The 15,909-nt window shown below is 45.8% G+C and overlaps 2 protein-coding genes across 16 annotated transcripts in view; both read right to left on the bottom strand.

The window, feature by feature from the left end:
• Window positions 1–262: 262 nt before the first annotated feature.
• REP15 (RAB15 effector protein) lies at window positions 263–4,364 on the bottom strand. Its single transcript, XM_074825545.1, has one exon. The coding sequence runs from the start codon at window positions 2,120–2,122 to the stop codon at window positions 1,370–1,372; it is 753 nt and encodes a 250-aa protein (XP_074681646.1). The 5' UTR covers window positions 2,123–4,364; the 3' UTR covers window positions 263–1,369.
• Window positions 4,365–4,494: 130 nt separating this feature from the next.
• The window catches only part of PPFIBP1 (PPFIA binding protein 1), a 115,947-nt gene continuing 104,532 nt past the window's right edge, over window positions 4,495–15,909 (bottom strand). For all 15 annotated transcript variants that reach the window (XM_074825527.1, XM_074825531.1, XM_074825530.1 and 12 more), the window contains 11 exons: window positions 15,749–15,890; window positions 15,342–15,470; window positions 14,520–14,670; window positions 13,202–13,313; window positions 12,967–13,055; window positions 11,061–11,183; window positions 10,096–10,221; window positions 9,068–9,256; window positions 8,350–8,529; window positions 7,920–7,985; window positions 4,495–7,198 (listed from right to left, as the gene is read on the bottom strand). In XM_074825527.1, the coding sequence (XP_074681628.1) occupies window positions 7,112–7,198; window positions 7,920–7,985; window positions 8,350–8,529; window positions 9,068–9,256; window positions 10,096–10,221; window positions 11,061–11,183; window positions 12,967–13,055; window positions 13,202–13,313; window positions 14,520–14,670; window positions 15,342–15,470; window positions 15,749–15,890 (1,394 nt within the window). In that variant the 3' untranslated portion in view covers window positions 4,495–7,111. The remainder of the gene's footprint in view (window positions 7,199–7,919; window positions 7,986–8,349; window positions 8,530–9,067; window positions 9,257–10,095; window positions 10,222–11,060; window positions 11,184–12,966; window positions 13,056–13,201; window positions 13,314–14,519; window positions 14,671–15,341; window positions 15,471–15,748; window positions 15,891–15,909) is intronic.

Here is a 15,909-nt window from a genome sequence, read left to right as displayed (position 1 = left end):
TCAATGAACTATTTCAAAACCGAAAGGCCTCCCTTCTCTATATCCAGCTATGTTTCTGACTCGGCAAAAATTTCACAGTTCTCTTCTGTTTGTTGTTGCTTCAGTTCACCTTTCAGCCTCCACAGGGAAAGCTGCGAACAACGCTTCTGGCACTGACGCTGCAGGTTCTTTATGCCCTTTTTTAATGGCTCTGTAAAGAACAGCCTCTAGTTCTCAGCTGTCACAGCTGCCCCATCTTGTAACTCAAATAGTAAAATATGCATGAGCTTTTCAAATTATTTTTATTCTGTTAAATAACATTACAAGAAAGGTACAGGCAGAGGAGTTTTGCACTGACAAAACTATTCAGCTATAGCTATAAACAAACTGAGTTTACCAGGCTCAAAACTGATAAGGTTTTCCTTCACTAGTTAACAGTGGCTGACAGAAATTACAACTGTGCACCCAAAAGTCTCACTTAGTCCACTAAAGCCTGAGGGAAATGGAATAAATTAGTTCATAAATGAAAATCAGCTGCTAAGCTACTGTAAACAAATTCCAAATGAAATAATTTTGCCTTCTCTGAACTTTTGCTCTCTGCCACAAGTGGTCAGAAGCTGCCTCTGCTGCTGTGAAAAGCAAAACCTCCCACCATGGTCTCCAGGGCCAGGTTTTTGTCCCTGCTGGTTGATTTTTCCCCAAGTTTTCTTTACCCCCTGCCACTGCCTTTTGCCCCACCTTGACCCAACACAGCTGCCCAGCAAGAACAGGCTTTGCAGCTGGGACCAGCCCTGCCCTGCCTCTCAGTCACAGCTCTGAGGCCCTCTGGTGCCTGGCACTGATCTACTTTTAAGGGGCAGGTAATTAACAGGTTTCTCATACAGCCCATTTCTATGGCAGGGAAGGTCTTTTCCTCTTAGTTCAGAACCAGCATTTTTTAAGCCCTGGAATTGTCCTTCATGCTTAATGCAAATCTTCTGCCCAGCACCAGTGCATTTTATTACAGACTCAACCTCCTATTACAGAAAAAAAAAAAATCTGCCACAGAGTAAACAAAGGCTGTGAGTCAAATCTACCACGACCCCCCAAAGGCTCAGAGCGATGACGCTTTCATCAGCTCCAGCCAAGACTTAATGTCTGGTGAACAAAATGTTCTGGAAAAATGACGAGCCTTCTATAAACCTATTTTTCTGGCAGGTACGTCCTGTTGTTTTAAAACCTGGAAAGACTGATTCAGCCTGGCTTCTGCAGGAGTTAAACGAGGGGAGGGGAAAGTGGGAAATAGGAAGGTGGAGGGAAGAGCATGCGAGAAGAAAAGTGAGAGGCAGAGCTGAGCCCCACGCAGCCTCTGGTGCCAGTGTGCAGAGAGCCACTACTGTTAACCAGTGGTTTATAGAAACTTCATGTACACGTTGCCCACCTTCTTTGGTCCGTTTTTTGTGCCAAGGCAGTTTTCCAACATGTCTTTTGTGGGCAGGAAGCTGTCAGTATTGGTGACAAATTGCCGTAGTGCATTCCTGCCTGACAGGCGGCATTTTTGCTCCTCCTTGGCAATGCTGTCTAGCATGACTCCTCGGATGTCCTTAGGCTTCCCTGGCACACCGAAGATGATGAACAAGCCCAGGCAGTCCTGTCCTACCAGGTGGCAGAACTCTGCCAGCTTCTCAAACCTGCTCTTGTTTTGGAAGCGCTCGTCTGCCAGCGCAGCTTCCCGGCAGCAGTCCTCCACTGCCTCCGCGGGGCCACCTTCGCCACGGACCAGCTCAGCCAGCTGCAAAGCCTGTACGGCGAACTGAAGTTTGATTTGCTTGTCAGCTCCAGACAGAGTCCAGATCCAGTCCACCCCGAACAAAGAGGACTGCTGCTTGGTCATCTTGCTGGTCATGATACATTCCTCTGCTCCCTTTTCCATGCAGAAGTGGATGAAGTTGACCAAAAAGATCTCACTCAGCGTGTTTGTGGCTGGCTGGAATTTGCTCTGAGGATCCACAAAACCAAGGTAGTCCTTCAGCCGTTGAGATGCATGGACCACGCCTTGGCTGAAGACTTCACAGATGACTAGAGTTTCCGCCTTGTTCTCCTGGCTGTCCTCGTGCGAGACCTTCTGGCCCATTTTCTGTGCAGGAGGAGGTCGTTTCCACATGCGGACCGCTTTGGGGAAGTCCCTGCCTTTTCCAGCGAGGGCTCTGTAGGTGCTGGGCTCAGCCAGACCTATTATTAAGCATGCACATGGCTACCTGTTGCCCTCCCGCTGAAGGTCAATGGCAGCGGCAGAGGTGAACTCCGTGTGCTGGCTGCCGACCCACGGGGCAGATGGGCTTTCTCCTGGGTGTGTTTCTCTGCAGCTGACTGAGCAGCAACCAGCCGGACAGGCCCAGTAACTTCCACACCTACTGAATGCCTCGGTGCTTGTTTTCCTTATTGTTAATTCTGACACCATTTCTTTAGCTGATGCTATCTCATTCCAGTCTGATCTTATCTCCTTTGATCTCATTTTTAGGACTATTACAGAGAAGCCATTTTATTGGCACTGGGTGCTTCCTGGAGATGAAACCACTTCTGCATTAATCACACAGAGAAGGGTATGCATCCAAACATGAAGACTTGTACAGGCGCTTGAATTGATGCAGTGGTCTTTTTTGATGGGCCACTGCCTGTGTCCCAGTATTAACTGCTGCTGCGAGTAGCAGTGGTTGTGCCACAGCAACGCACATGGATTTGGACTTTGCCTCAACTGAGCAGCTCGTGCTGTTGCTGTCTGTAACTGGATTATCTCAGTGAAGCTTGGACAGGCAGTCCATGCAGGACTGTCAAAGAGTTACCAATAAACCCACTTCCTAACCTTACAAAATCCCCTCTCTCTAGGTGTGAAGCTGGAACGTATGTTACCGCTGCAGCAGGAGCCAGCCCTGTTCAGCTCTGGACGTTGCTGGTGCCAAATGCACCACTACGGTCTCTTCATTGGCCCAGGATCTCACCACCATTCTCAAGAAACAGGCTCTGTCCTGCTGGATGCTGCTCTTCCTTCTCTTCACTCTCAGTGAGTGAAAAAAGTATCAAGAATCTGTCTTTCTCTGCCCTCTTTACTCTCATTGCTCAAAACATCCTCATACGATCTCTCTCTCCTGCCTACAGATGTTCTTGTGCTCCTGCCACCCCATGGGAAACACCTTCTCAGGTGCATGGGCTGGTCAGTCCTGCTGCTGCCCTTGGGTCCCTCTCTCTAAGGAAGAGATCACGTCCTACATATTATGTGTCTTTTTCTCCCACAGGTCTTCAAAGGTGCCATGGGCCCATCTCCATTCCTTCATGACCTTCTCACAGCTATGATTAGGGAGCATGCTGCTGCTTATCCTGTTATCTCTGATCATAACTCTAATTTCCCTTTACTCAGGGGTTCCCCAGCACTCTCCTGATACTCTCTCTTTGCTGACCACTGCTCCAGATCCACTGGCAACTCAGAAGGTTTTGCTTCTTAGCTGCCTCAGAGAGCACTATCTTCTTCCTCCCAACCGAGGATAAGAAGCACAGTAGGAAAAGCTCTTGCTGCAAATGAAAATGCCAAAATACTAAGGTGAAGCATGAAGTATGCACTAAACATTCATAAGAACAAAGCGGTGCAAGGTATAAAAAGCATGCAGGTGGGGTAAGCACAAATACTCTCCTAAAGGGAAAGCCAGGATGCAACAATACCTAGTAGATGGGAATCAGAAATCATTCCAGAGGTTATTCTGGATAACTTCGGCATTCCTAAGCATATATGTAATTTATGCAAACAGAAGAAAGCTGGGTTTAATCTCCATAGGCTCTTGATCAATACCCATCTATCTTTTCCTCATCACTGTAAACAAACAGACAAGGAAAGTTTAGCATCCTCTAGGTTTCAAAGTGCTTATCCTCACTGTTCCCATTGAAATGCTGAACCTGATGAACAAAACCACAGAAATGAAGGTAAATGAGATGGGGGTTCTGCATTTTCTGGTCCGTTATCTGGGCTACACTGGGCAAAATACTGATCACGATTTGTACCTGCACCCCAGCAACAAAATGTCATTTGGGGAAGCTCAACTCCTGTTGGCAAAGCAGCTGGAGCTCCTCAGACTGCTGAGGGCTGGAGGGCACAGGGAGGGGAATGACACCTAGGCCAGGGAGACGGCTGCCCTTTACAGCAAGAAGGGCCAGAGTCCTTCTTTCGGCACCGTGCGAGGACTCCCCGAGCAGCACACACCGAGCAACGGGGAAGCGCCTTCTCATCACACTGTGCCAAACAGCCCAAGATGCTCAGAACTGGATCCCTGAAATAAGTAAAAAGACTTGGGGTAGTTGATTCCTTAGCTGTTAGCCAAGCCCTTCTGCAGGCACTATCGACAAATGAACAAACAAGTCCACAAAAAACATGTGATTTTGTCCCTTCTCCCTCCTTTGTCTTTTAAATAGAACAAAACAAACTTCCTAGGAAAATAAAAGGGAAAAAAGAGGTTACATGAGAAAGGAACCAGCTTCCAGAAACACCTGGCATTTTCCACAGACTTTATTGGACTTTACATGGCAATACACAGTAGTTATGTTGCCCTCTTCAAACACACACAAATTAAAATACCCCAACGGTATCAATTGTGTGCACATGCGCACAGAAACTTCCTGACTTCATCGCCTGCTTTCAAATTCCACCCCCATAAAGTAACCAAGGTTCAGATGACAGACAACTTCGAGGGGCTGACCTGGCTTCCAACCAGCGAATGCAGGAAAGGGTTGTTCGGAGCGGAACGTTACTTACACTGGACTTAAATAAACCATCATCTCCTGTTGTTGATACACTTGCTAACAGCACTGGACTGAAGAGAAATCAGAGAGTATTTGTTTGTGCCTATTCCAGCACATAACGTTGTGTCACTAGCCCCCCCCTTTTCTCCCCCCGTGAATATCCAGTCATATTAACTAGTCAGCATCTAGTGAGAGCGAATCTGGAGATCTGCTCAGGAGCCTGCACCAAGGTCTTCCCAGTGCTTGAGCAGCATTTGGGAGAGCAGGGTCTTAAGCTCAACTTACATGTAAATAATAACCATATTGCAGAGTATTCACAGAAAGCGAGCCCTGAATTCACATCCCAAGCATCTGCACCCTAAAGCTGACGGCAGGTGTTACACAATGTAGTATTTCTGCCTGAATAAAATAGCTCAAACACCCCCAAGACTGCAGAGGAAGAAACAACAGACAGCAAATTATTTGCAGACAGGCATTAGTCAGGAGTATCGAATAAAGCATCAGTTGTGATCTGTTTGTAGACGGATGGTAAGCAGCACAAACTATTTTATGTATACATTATGGATTGTTTGCCTGGCTCCAGTTACTAAAGAAAAAATGGCAGTGCTTGACATTATGTGTAACACAAGCAGTCCACATCAAATTTTTCATCTTGGTACATAAGCAATAGCCTACACTGCCCATCCTTCCAAGAACCAGGCTGGTAACAGCTTATCAGGTTACAATAATATAATGCTAGAATGAGTCTCCAATCTACTCCAACATCCGATGGGAGCTCCCTGGTAGCCCTGGAAGAACCTTTCTTCCTTTCCTAGCTTTGTTAATAGTGTTTCAGAAATACCCACAAAGTCAGCACAAATCTAACATCCCCACCAGCAACGTGTCAGAAATGGCCTCACTTCCAGCAAGGAGGGCGATGAAACGAGTGACAAACGCTTGGTAAAGCAACATACCACCGCAAGAAACAATTCCAGCTGTACTTTTTTTGCCTTTACAAAGCAAAGAAGCTTCATGCCATTGTGCTAAAATACATGCAACATTCAACACCATATGAATGACCACTGTAATAAACAAGAGTTACTTTTTTTTGTTTGCTTTTGGCTAGGACACCTCGCAATACTGGAAGTCTGACCAAAGATTTCCACTGGCTAGTTAGGTTTTTTAAAATCTGATGATCTTCAAAAGCAGAGGAGCTGTGCTTTAAGCAGGTAAAACAATGAGCAATATGTTTGATATGTGAATTTTGGAGGAAAAGTCCCACTTTAGCTTTAATATTATGAAATAATATATTTCCTATACATTTCTCTATATAACTTTAATTTTTTTGCAACTACACCATCTTTATGTTAGTCACAGCACAGAAGTATTCCTTCCATGTGCAGGGAATACTCTCAACTTTAAGGAAATTTTTTAAGTCACAGAAGTGTTAATAACCCTGTTTGAGTGATGTAACTACTGCTGCTGGGAACAAGAAAGAAGATGTTTGAAAATCTGCAGTTTCCGTATGAGTCACTGCTAGAAGAAACATGCTTTGTAATTGTTTCATCCCAAATGGAAGATCATTAAACTGTGCACTTAGTAAAAAGGAACAAAAGCAAACAGTTCCAAAGGTCAGCCTGCCTTTTCCAGTAACCAGCTGGTATGCAAACTGGCATAATTTTTTTTATAACCCTCTCCCTTTCCCCTACACCTCAAACTTTCCATCACTCTATCTCACAAAATTAAAATTTTTGCTTTTATATGTTCTTCATATACTTCTTTTTTCTTTTTTTTCTTTTTTTTTTTTTATAAAACAGTATAAAAATAAGACCAACAGTCAAAAAGTTACTGGGGAGTTTATGCAGGGCATGGATTACTAAAATCCTGCACCGGATATTGTAGGAAGGGCAGAACTGGTATTTGTACCAAACAAATGCACTTGAAAAAGAGCAGTAACATCTTTTTTCAGCTGAGAGCCTAGAGAAAGCTGATGCACGACATCCACAGACACAGTACTTCTACCTAACATCTTCTGTTATTTTGAAACAGTATAAGGGATTATCTGAGGCCGTGAATAAGCAAAAGGAGCACTATCATACCACGTAAATTTAAATGCAACACTCTGAAACATATCACCAGTTTGTACATTAAATATAGGGAAAACAATTACCATTCACCAGTGTCTGGGTGTTTCTTATGGCAACTTCTAGAGTAGGCACCTTTTTTTTTTTTTCCTCCTTTTCTTTTCAAATTCTCCACCCCCCAGCGTTACTTCTAACAAACAGAAGCAAGAGCGATGTAATGTACATGATCTGCTGCCTGTCACATGTAATGATGACGTTTCTTGCACACAGGAAAGTGAGCCTTTGTCAGTGCCTGGTGGTTCCTGTCACACGTTGGAGTCCTCATCTGTTATACTGGTGCTAGGAGAGCGAGTCGCAAAGTCTTTAAACATTTCATCCTCTTTCAACATGTGCTAGAAAGGAAAGGAGAGAAGAGTCAAGGTTCAGGCCCTCACAGCTGAAAGCAGGCACCTGGGCCAGTCTGGTTCTGTGCCCTCAGCCCTGCCAGACACTGCTTTGTTCTGCTGAGGACGTTTTTCACCTGTGCTGGTGACAAAACAGCTCGCTGCTGTCTGCTGGCCCAAATGGCGTGGGGAGCGCAGGCCCGGGCTGGCCACCACCCAGTAAATTTGTCATGACCCTCAGTTGGCAACTCATGGCCCAGGGGCAACCGGGTGCCACGTCTCTGCCCTCCCCGGAGCACGGGGAGTCAGCGAGGAGAGATGGCAACCACAGGCCACCTCTCCCAGGCGGGGAAACCTCCCTGCCAGGATGGGCAGGTACCTTCCACAACCACTGGTTTTTCTTTTCCCCTCTGTCCCTGTACAAAACCCAAAGGACCTCAACTGACCCCTAGTTCTGATGAGGCTTCACTATACCCATAATTTGCACAGTATTTTATATACTTTAGCCCCGAGAGACCAGTGGCGCTTCACTCTATCCAAAGATTAGTGCCGCTATGCACTGAAATCGATCAAAGCAATTGTCCCCAAACTACAAAACTCATCTGCTTAACAGAGCCAGTAATAGCAAAGAAAAGTTGTACTTGGTGTATTAGCGACTGCCAAGGGGTTTAGACCCATCTTACAGAAATACAGATCTTATTCCACAGGACCCCCCCCTTTCAAGCCTTACTGTCAAGTTGTTGATGCCTTCAGAAAACGCTCCTATTTGTCTTACTGTCCCTTCTGAATCTTCCATCTACAAAAAACAGATCATGAATAATGACTCAATAATAAATTCACTGCATGCCATGACAGAGTGGCAATTAAGTGCAGCACATAATACACCTGACATGGTCTGAGCAAGGCAGGAGCGTGCCCTGTCGCGAGAGGACAGTTATGCCAGAGCAGATCCTGCTGCCAGAGCAGGTCCTGCAGGTGCTGCGTTCACCGCTTGGACCTCCTTGGGCCGAGAGACGCTTCCGCTCGTAACGCTGTGCAACTGCACGAAGTCACGACCTCCACGGGCCAAAGCAAAAGGAAGGCTTCCCCTGGGAAAAGGCAGGTTTTCCACCAAACTTGACAGCGCAGTCAAGGACTCCAAACTGCTAGAACTGACTTACCTGCTCCAGCCTGTCCAAATCATCATCGTCATATACTCGGATATCCAGGCCAGGCTTAAAACCCTTCTTCGACCCACTTCCAGATGCCCGCCCCAGCTCCATCGGACACACATACTCTTCCACATCATCTTGCTTCTTCTTCCTCAGGCTTCCAAAATTGCTGAAGGCAAGTTTCTTTGGCTTACAATTGAAGAGAAGATTGACAAGAAGTTAGAGAATCAGCAAAGAATTAACAGATCTCTTACTCTTGCACTGGTGTTTCAATGATGAAGGATCTAAACAAAGATCTTCCAAATAGCTGTATTTCATGATAATTGCATCTGAAAGAACAAGATGTGTCCCCTCATTCTACCACTGTTAAGACAAAACCATTTAAAGGACACCAAATGAGATCAGAATCCCACTGCATTAAACTATGAGCATATGAACAGTCAGAGACAGTCTCCCTCCTAAACGTCTTACAGTACAGACAGAAGGACAACATACAGGAGTGCTACCTCTTGTCTGTGCACGAGAGGCTGAGGTGTGGTGCGTTCATGGCAGACACAAGTGTCAAACCCAGATCTGTTGAGTCCTGCTCTCGTGCTTCTTTCATTAGCAGCCAGCCCCTTCTTTCAGACCTTACTGAACTGCCTGCCAAACGTGGATAAAACCAGCACACTGGAGATGTAAACATCTGCCTAGAAGCTCACACGCTGACCCAGGACACGTGACCTACCTTTACTTTGGCAGTTGCTGTTAAAAGGACATAGTCTGGGGACTCCATGGCTTCACGCTTCTGCTGCTGGGCCTCCTGCCCAATGAGGAGGTTGAAATGAGTCGCCAAGTGTCGTCTCAGTAGTGTCTTGTTTGGTGGGATGTTCAGCAACTGCGCCATGGTTTCTACATTGAAACGAGGCTCCAGAACCTATTAATCAAATCACAGAGAATGAAGCCAGTACTGCCTGGTGAGGTCTCAAGGACATCAACAGACAGGCATATCTTGGTCACTTCCTACCTGTTGCTTTGGGGTTTTTGTTTGTATTTTAGAGGAAACATACAGCAAAGAGAGAGAAAAGAGAGTTAACTACTTAAAGGATTCATAAAATCCTACCTCCAGGCTTTCCTTCTTGAGTTATAAATAAATTGGCAGGTAAGAAGAAAGGAACAAACACCCTTAACTCATGTAATGTGTGAAGCTGCCACAAAATGTTTACCCACCATCCTCTTTAATTCTGGAAAATGTAGCCAGAGGAATGATGGAAAAAAATAAACAGACATAAATATTTGGAGCAGGGATCTTAATCACCACAACAAACCTCTGCAAGTATAAGTGTCTCATCTGGAGTATCTGATGCTAGAGCAATTAAAGCCAGTCCTGGTTTGACACCGAAATCACAAATTTTACAAAAGTAACAAGCCTTCCTCACAAAATAAGAACATATCCAGGTCTAGGAAGGAAGATGGTGGCTGTTTAACAGCACGGTAACAGTGTACAGCATCATAGGACAGGAGGTGGATAATGCCATAACTAAATTAAATTCTGAGGGGAATACGGATAATCAAACCCATTGCTGCCCACACTAATTCTGCCCAGGACATTAATGTCCTTTGAACTGTAGGGTAATACATTTTGATAGCAATGTCTTGTTAAGCAGAATAAGAAGATAAGGTGTGTGCAGCAAAGATAATGTCAGAACTTTGCTCTAGTGACTCTCAGACATTTTTTTTTTAAATAAAGTGGAACAAGCCAGCGTAAAACCTTACCATCAGTCCCCCGTGCACACCGCTCCCGCGCAGGTTAGGCGCATACTCTGCCAGGTCAACAGAGCGTAACCACTCCATCACGCGATGATTGGTCCACTGGGTGACCTCAGAAGGCGTGATGTTATTCTGTGAACAGGAGGAACAGGCAGTTAAAGGAGACTCCCTGACTCAGCTGTCCTAGCCCCAGTCTTCACTGAAACAAACATCTCCTGCCCTTCATGAATGCAAGCCCACCTTGCCCTTGAGAAAAACCCTCTTTCTGGATTGCTATGTCGCAGTAATACCAATGTGGAGGTGGGTCTGGGCAGCGGGCAGGTCTGTATTATGCTTCACATCATTCGATTATCCTGCTGTGCGCTAGGACTACTTGCAACTTCTAGCAGTAGAACTGAAGATTTAGCTAGCTCCATGAGCTGCTGTGCTTTTCTTGCAGATACACATTGTGAATCTAAATCCAAGAGTCTGGGTTGCTTCATCATCCATTGCCCTATAGCAGCATATGCTGCTTCCAAAACAAACTGATGGCAGTCTTCCATCTGGTAACAGGGCCAAACTCCTCTTACACAGAAAATTTTGACAGTCATCAATTTTCCAGAGAGTTACACAAGACGCATGGCAACAGTGTGCTGAGATCAAGAAGATTTATGTTCATCAGATGATCAAGATGATCTACAGCACATCAGAGACTGGGCCAAACCAGCCAGCCGTTGGCTAGGAAGAGAAGCAGGAGACTTGGCAAGGGGGACATGAGTCTGGGGCCATGGAAGGTGGAGGAAAGTTAGTAGTGTTCCAGGTAGTGATGGCAGAGCATGAGACTGGAAGAGCAATAGGAGAAAAGGAAACCGAAAATGAAACAGATGAGAGGAAGGAGGAGACAGGAGGAGCGTGCAGAGCAGGAATAATCAGAAACACCAGGGAAAAAACCCTAGAGGATTTCTCTTCCCAGCTTCATCTGAAAGCAGTACCTCATCAGACGGCCTCCTGCGCAGACAGTTGGGCTCAAAGTTATTTATTCTCAAAACCTGAATGGCTCTTTTGATGCTGAGGTGGTGGAGGACACTGACAACTTTCAAGGACAGCAAGTCATCCTGTCGAAGAGGAAGGGGGAGTTAATAAACATAAACATGCTTATTGGTGGAACCAGCATCTGACTAGAGGAGACTACTTTGGACCCTGGCTTAAAATGGCACATCTGACACATTCCAGGGTAAGATTTTAATATGTGAGACACACGATTAACATCAAACCATCTGTCCCAAAATAAAAGCTTTCCATGTTGTACTGTACTAGCTCCTGGGCGATGTTCTTCACATGGGGTACAGAGCTTAGTACAAGAAACCTGGGGTAACAAGGAGGGGAAGGGGTGAGATCACACACCCTCAATGATCAGATTAGAGCCAGCACAGCTTTGCACAGTGCATCAGACTCACCTGGCATTTGCATTTAATCCTGCCAAAAGTTTTAATACCATAAACATCCAGCTAAAAGCTTAACTGAAAACAATAAATTACCCTGAAAATTGAGGCATTCTGTATGGTTAGAATGAAAAAAAGGAGGGAAGAAAAATATGAAGGTGCATCATGTTGGTCTCCCACAGCTGCAAATGATAAATGTTTTTTGAAATGCTTGTCACAAGTGATTGAACGATGGAAAGGGTGACCATACCCAGGCTGTGCAAGGCTCACCTTAAGTCGCCTTGGCCCCAGCTCACCAAGCTCCTACCTTGTGCAGGCACCTGCTACAATTCGAGGGAAGGAGGGCAGTTGGCCAGGAGCACCAGCTCCCCCTCACGTGTGCCACGGGAGCATGCTGGACACACAGGCAGCCTGAAGGTTGGCTCTGTGACAAGGCACTGCAAGGCAACTGGGCTGTGCCTTCACACCACACCACTTTCAGCATGGGACAAGCCACTTCTCACACACTGCAGGGCAAGAGCCTGCAAAGGGACGGCCACATTCCTTCCTGCAACGTATCAGTGATACTAAAAAAGCAGCCAGTTCTTTCTCCAAAAGCTTGATCCTCACCATATTTTCTACTTAAACATTCATCTCACAAAGAGACTTATTCTATAGCTCGCACAGACTGGCAGTTTAGGCTCCCACCAGCATCTGTGGAAAGTGTCAGGCATCCCTTCGTGCCATGCCAAGGGATGAGATGGTGCCTCACAGTGTCCCTCTCTGCACTGACGACTGCCTTTGGCTGGACAGGTAGCTTTTTGAGATGTCGAGAAATGGGAGAGATTAGTTCCTCCCTTCGTGACTGAAGTTCCCTCTTCTCCTTGTACTCAGGGCTCCTTCAAACCACCGAGAAGGGGTGAGGCAGAGCCTTGTAGCACCCAAGGGGCACAGGAGACGTGGTGGACAGTGGCAAAGGAGACAGAAGGTTTAGATGAGTCTCACAGGTTAAAAAAGGTGGCTGGTGCTACCCAACACCCTGACCTGCCCGATGAGTTTGCAATCTACACAATGCGGAAGGGGTCACGTTTTGTCGAGCCCCTGACGACAACGACAAAGTGCTGCCACGAAAGGCTTGGGGGAAGCTGAGAGGAGGTGAAGGTGGGAAGGGAGAAGGCTGCTGGCAGAGGTGTGTGGTACGGCACAACTGCTTGTGCTGTGGGGTACGAAAAAGGTTGCTGTCGCTGGTGAATGGACCCAAAGGGAGCAGGAGGAACACGGAAGCTGGGATGGGGATGTTGGAGGGTGTTACGTGAATTTAACATCTATGCCATCGCAGCAATAGGCACGGTGAAAGCAGGTCTCTCTAGTCTCAAGTGGTCTTTAGTGAGCTATCTGGAGGTATGCCAGCATGCACTGAAGTGGGGAGAAACAGAACATGAAAAAGATGTCAGGAGAAGAAAAGCCATTTACTCACCACGCTCATGTAATGGAGCATTCGGCCATCCACCTTTCCTTCATCAAACTGGGTCTTATACTGGGGGAGGCCAATGTCATCCAGCCACCCTAAGGCAGAGACAGATGCTCACGTCAGTGTGGTAGCGAAGTTACCTACCGCCAGTTAATGTTGTTCTCATTCTTTGAGCCCTAAATTAGCCATAATTAGGAACCCCTGTCTAAAGTTGCTGCTTCCGCATGTAATAAAATCTTACTGGTAACCCAGTGGTAATCCAGTTTCCCATGATTGTTTTCCTCTTCAGATCCGAGCGCCTGCAGAGCAAGCTGGAGCTTCTTCCGATGCAATGGGTGCTTTATCCCAAGCTCCTGTGAAAGGAAAGAAAGCAGCAAACCTAGAGACAATACTGTATTTTATTTCTCCCTCTGCTGAATTACAAATGGTTTCAGGGAGTCACACTGTACTCAGCACTTGCTGGTGACTTAGCAGGTTTATTTTATATTTGCTGAATATCAGCATCATTTTAGCACTAGGGAAAGGCCCACTCACTGTGGTGAATTAATTTCAAAACGTGGTGGATTCCAAACTGTAGGAAAATGTCAGCCACAACGTTCTCATACCAGGTTAAAACAATCCCACAATATAAACCATGTCAGCATTCAGAAAAATACTTGATAGGATTATTTCCTTCCCTCCCACTTAAGTTAAAAGAATTATTTAGTTAAGAGCATGTGAAGTTCCCAGGAACTACTGAATTTTATTAATGCTTCCAAATGCGTAACACCTTCCCCAGTTTAACTGCAAGTGCAGCCATTCCAGGATCTCTTCCATCCCATATACACTTGCTAGTTAATGTTAACTCTGGTTAACAAGCCACTACGTTCATATCACACTCTTCTTATTCCAGTTGTAGTGTAACTGTAATTTTGAATTAGCTCACTGCATAATTGAGAAATCAGGCTTTCTATTTGCTGAGGAGAGTGATTTTTTTAAAAGCTGAAAATTCAAATGTTAGAGAATACTGTGGATTCAAAGTATAAATTGAATCAACTTTTTTTTTCTGACTCTAGTCCTAGAAAAAAGATAATTCTGTAATGATTTAAGACAAAGAGACTGATCATCCTGTGTGTAACAAATCCTCATTCCTCTTTGTGTAAAATGGGCAGAAAATACAATCAGACAAAACCAGCAGTTTTTTTACACACTTCTCACACAGACATAAAATAACTGTACCATACATGAGTACTAATGAATCAGGGCTACAAACCCAGGACCATGAGGCACTCTCACGTGCATATTTTTAGAAGGTGGCATAGCCAATTGATATGTCCATGCTTAATGAAGTCAAATCACATATTTGTAATTATTGGCTTAATTACAGAGCACTACATTTCTATGAAACTTCAACAAAAATGAAACGGATTTGATTTCACTGCAGATGACAATATTTTAAAAAATCATCTTGTTTATGTTTTTATTTTTACTGGGTGCATCTTACAGACATGATTTACATGCACAGAAATAGCAGTTTCCTTGTAGCTTTAACTGAAAGCAGTGTTTCCAGTATTTCTCACCTTTTCCAGGTCCTGCTGAGAAGCCTGCAGAAGCGTTTGCCCAGACAGTATCCAGTGTTTGCCATTACTTATGTAAGAGCCTAGCCCTTGGTCCTGAAGCCAGTTGCAAACCTGCTCCTTCGTCCACTTTGCGAATGGCGTGTCCAGCTCACTATAGATTTTATGAAAAAAAGACTGATACATCCCACGCCTCAAATCTCCTATTCTCATACATAATGATAAAACCAAAACCTAAGCCTAATTCACGAGTATTCTGTGGGAGGTGGGACAATCTCCAGGGGAGAATGTGCATCATGACAGGCTGTCAGGTGAACCTCGTGTGGAAGGTGTCTCTACTTCTGAACCGTGCGCACCACGAAGCACTGCTGGCTGCTGATCTCCTGCCACTACCACAATAAACACGGTCTATTAATACTAATGAAAGCAACGACCTCTGCTGCCTCGTATGGCTAAAACTCTGAAGCGAGACCACAGTGTTTCACTTTAGCCTTTAATCCCCAGAAGAACAGCAGGAAACATACCCCAGGAGTATCTGCCCTTGCCAGGTGAGGGCTCACACCCTGCTTCATGCGGCCTCCCAGCCACACTCCTGCAAAGCCGTGAGCAAGGCAGGCTCTGCTCGGCAGCAGGAGCCCACCACCCAGTCAACCCCAACCCTGCAAAGACCATCTCTCAAAGGAGGAAGCAGCCTGGTTCTGCCTGTTCCCATCTGCCAGGAGAGGGGACATTTCCTTTGGGCACTGCGCTTCTCCTCTGGACCCTGTGCTCGACCGGGGCTGGGGGGAAGGCGGGCACCAGCACGCTTTGCACCACTCATCTTACTTGTGAGACTGCCCCAGGTCCCGAGACCAGCCCAGTCGTGGTCCCGCCGTTGCTCTTGTTCCTCCTCTTTTGAACTCCGTCTCGGACATGTCATCTGGGTTGAAGGTGGTCGACTGACTTCTTTTAAGCCTAGTTTAAAGGAAGAAACCATATTCACATTTGGCTAAGGAAAAGGCTTGCTGCTACTGCTGCAACCAATATAAGTAAGATCTCCTACAGGGTTTGTAGCTCTTCTTCTACCTGCCACCATCTACTGTTAGTTCTCTCAAATGCCATACTGGCTCCTGCTCTTGAGACTGTAAACCATGGAGCCACACGCCGGAGGGGGAAAAAGGGAAGATGTCTCCCAGCAAACCCCTGCATAAGCCCCAGCTCTGGAGAACGGTCACTTCTCATCTTTTACTTACTTTCCAAATAACTTCTTGATCCCCCTGGCCTTTTTCTTGGAATCTGGAGAAGGTGGCGTCATCTGTAGACTATCCGTTTCTTTTGGGCGAGGGGGCAAGCCAGCCAGATCCAAGTGATCTGCAGATCCCTTCTCCGTTTCAGCTATTGGAAAACAAAAGGC

This window comes from Strix aluco, chromosome 5 (genome assembly GCF_031877795.1).
Source record: "Strix aluco isolate bStrAlu1 chromosome 5, bStrAlu1.hap1, whole genome shotgun sequence".
NCBI lineage: Eukaryota > Metazoa > Chordata > Aves > Strigiformes > Strigidae > Strix > Strix aluco.
Note: the sequence above shows the minus strand (reverse complement) of the source record. Positions and strands in the feature narration are given on the sequence as shown.

What these genes read in the sequence shown, in the direction of transcription:
- REP15 (XM_074825545.1), bottom strand. Translation starts at nt 2,122, where the DNA reads ATGTGGAAACGACCTCCTCCTGCACAGAAAATGGGCCAGAAGGTCTCG.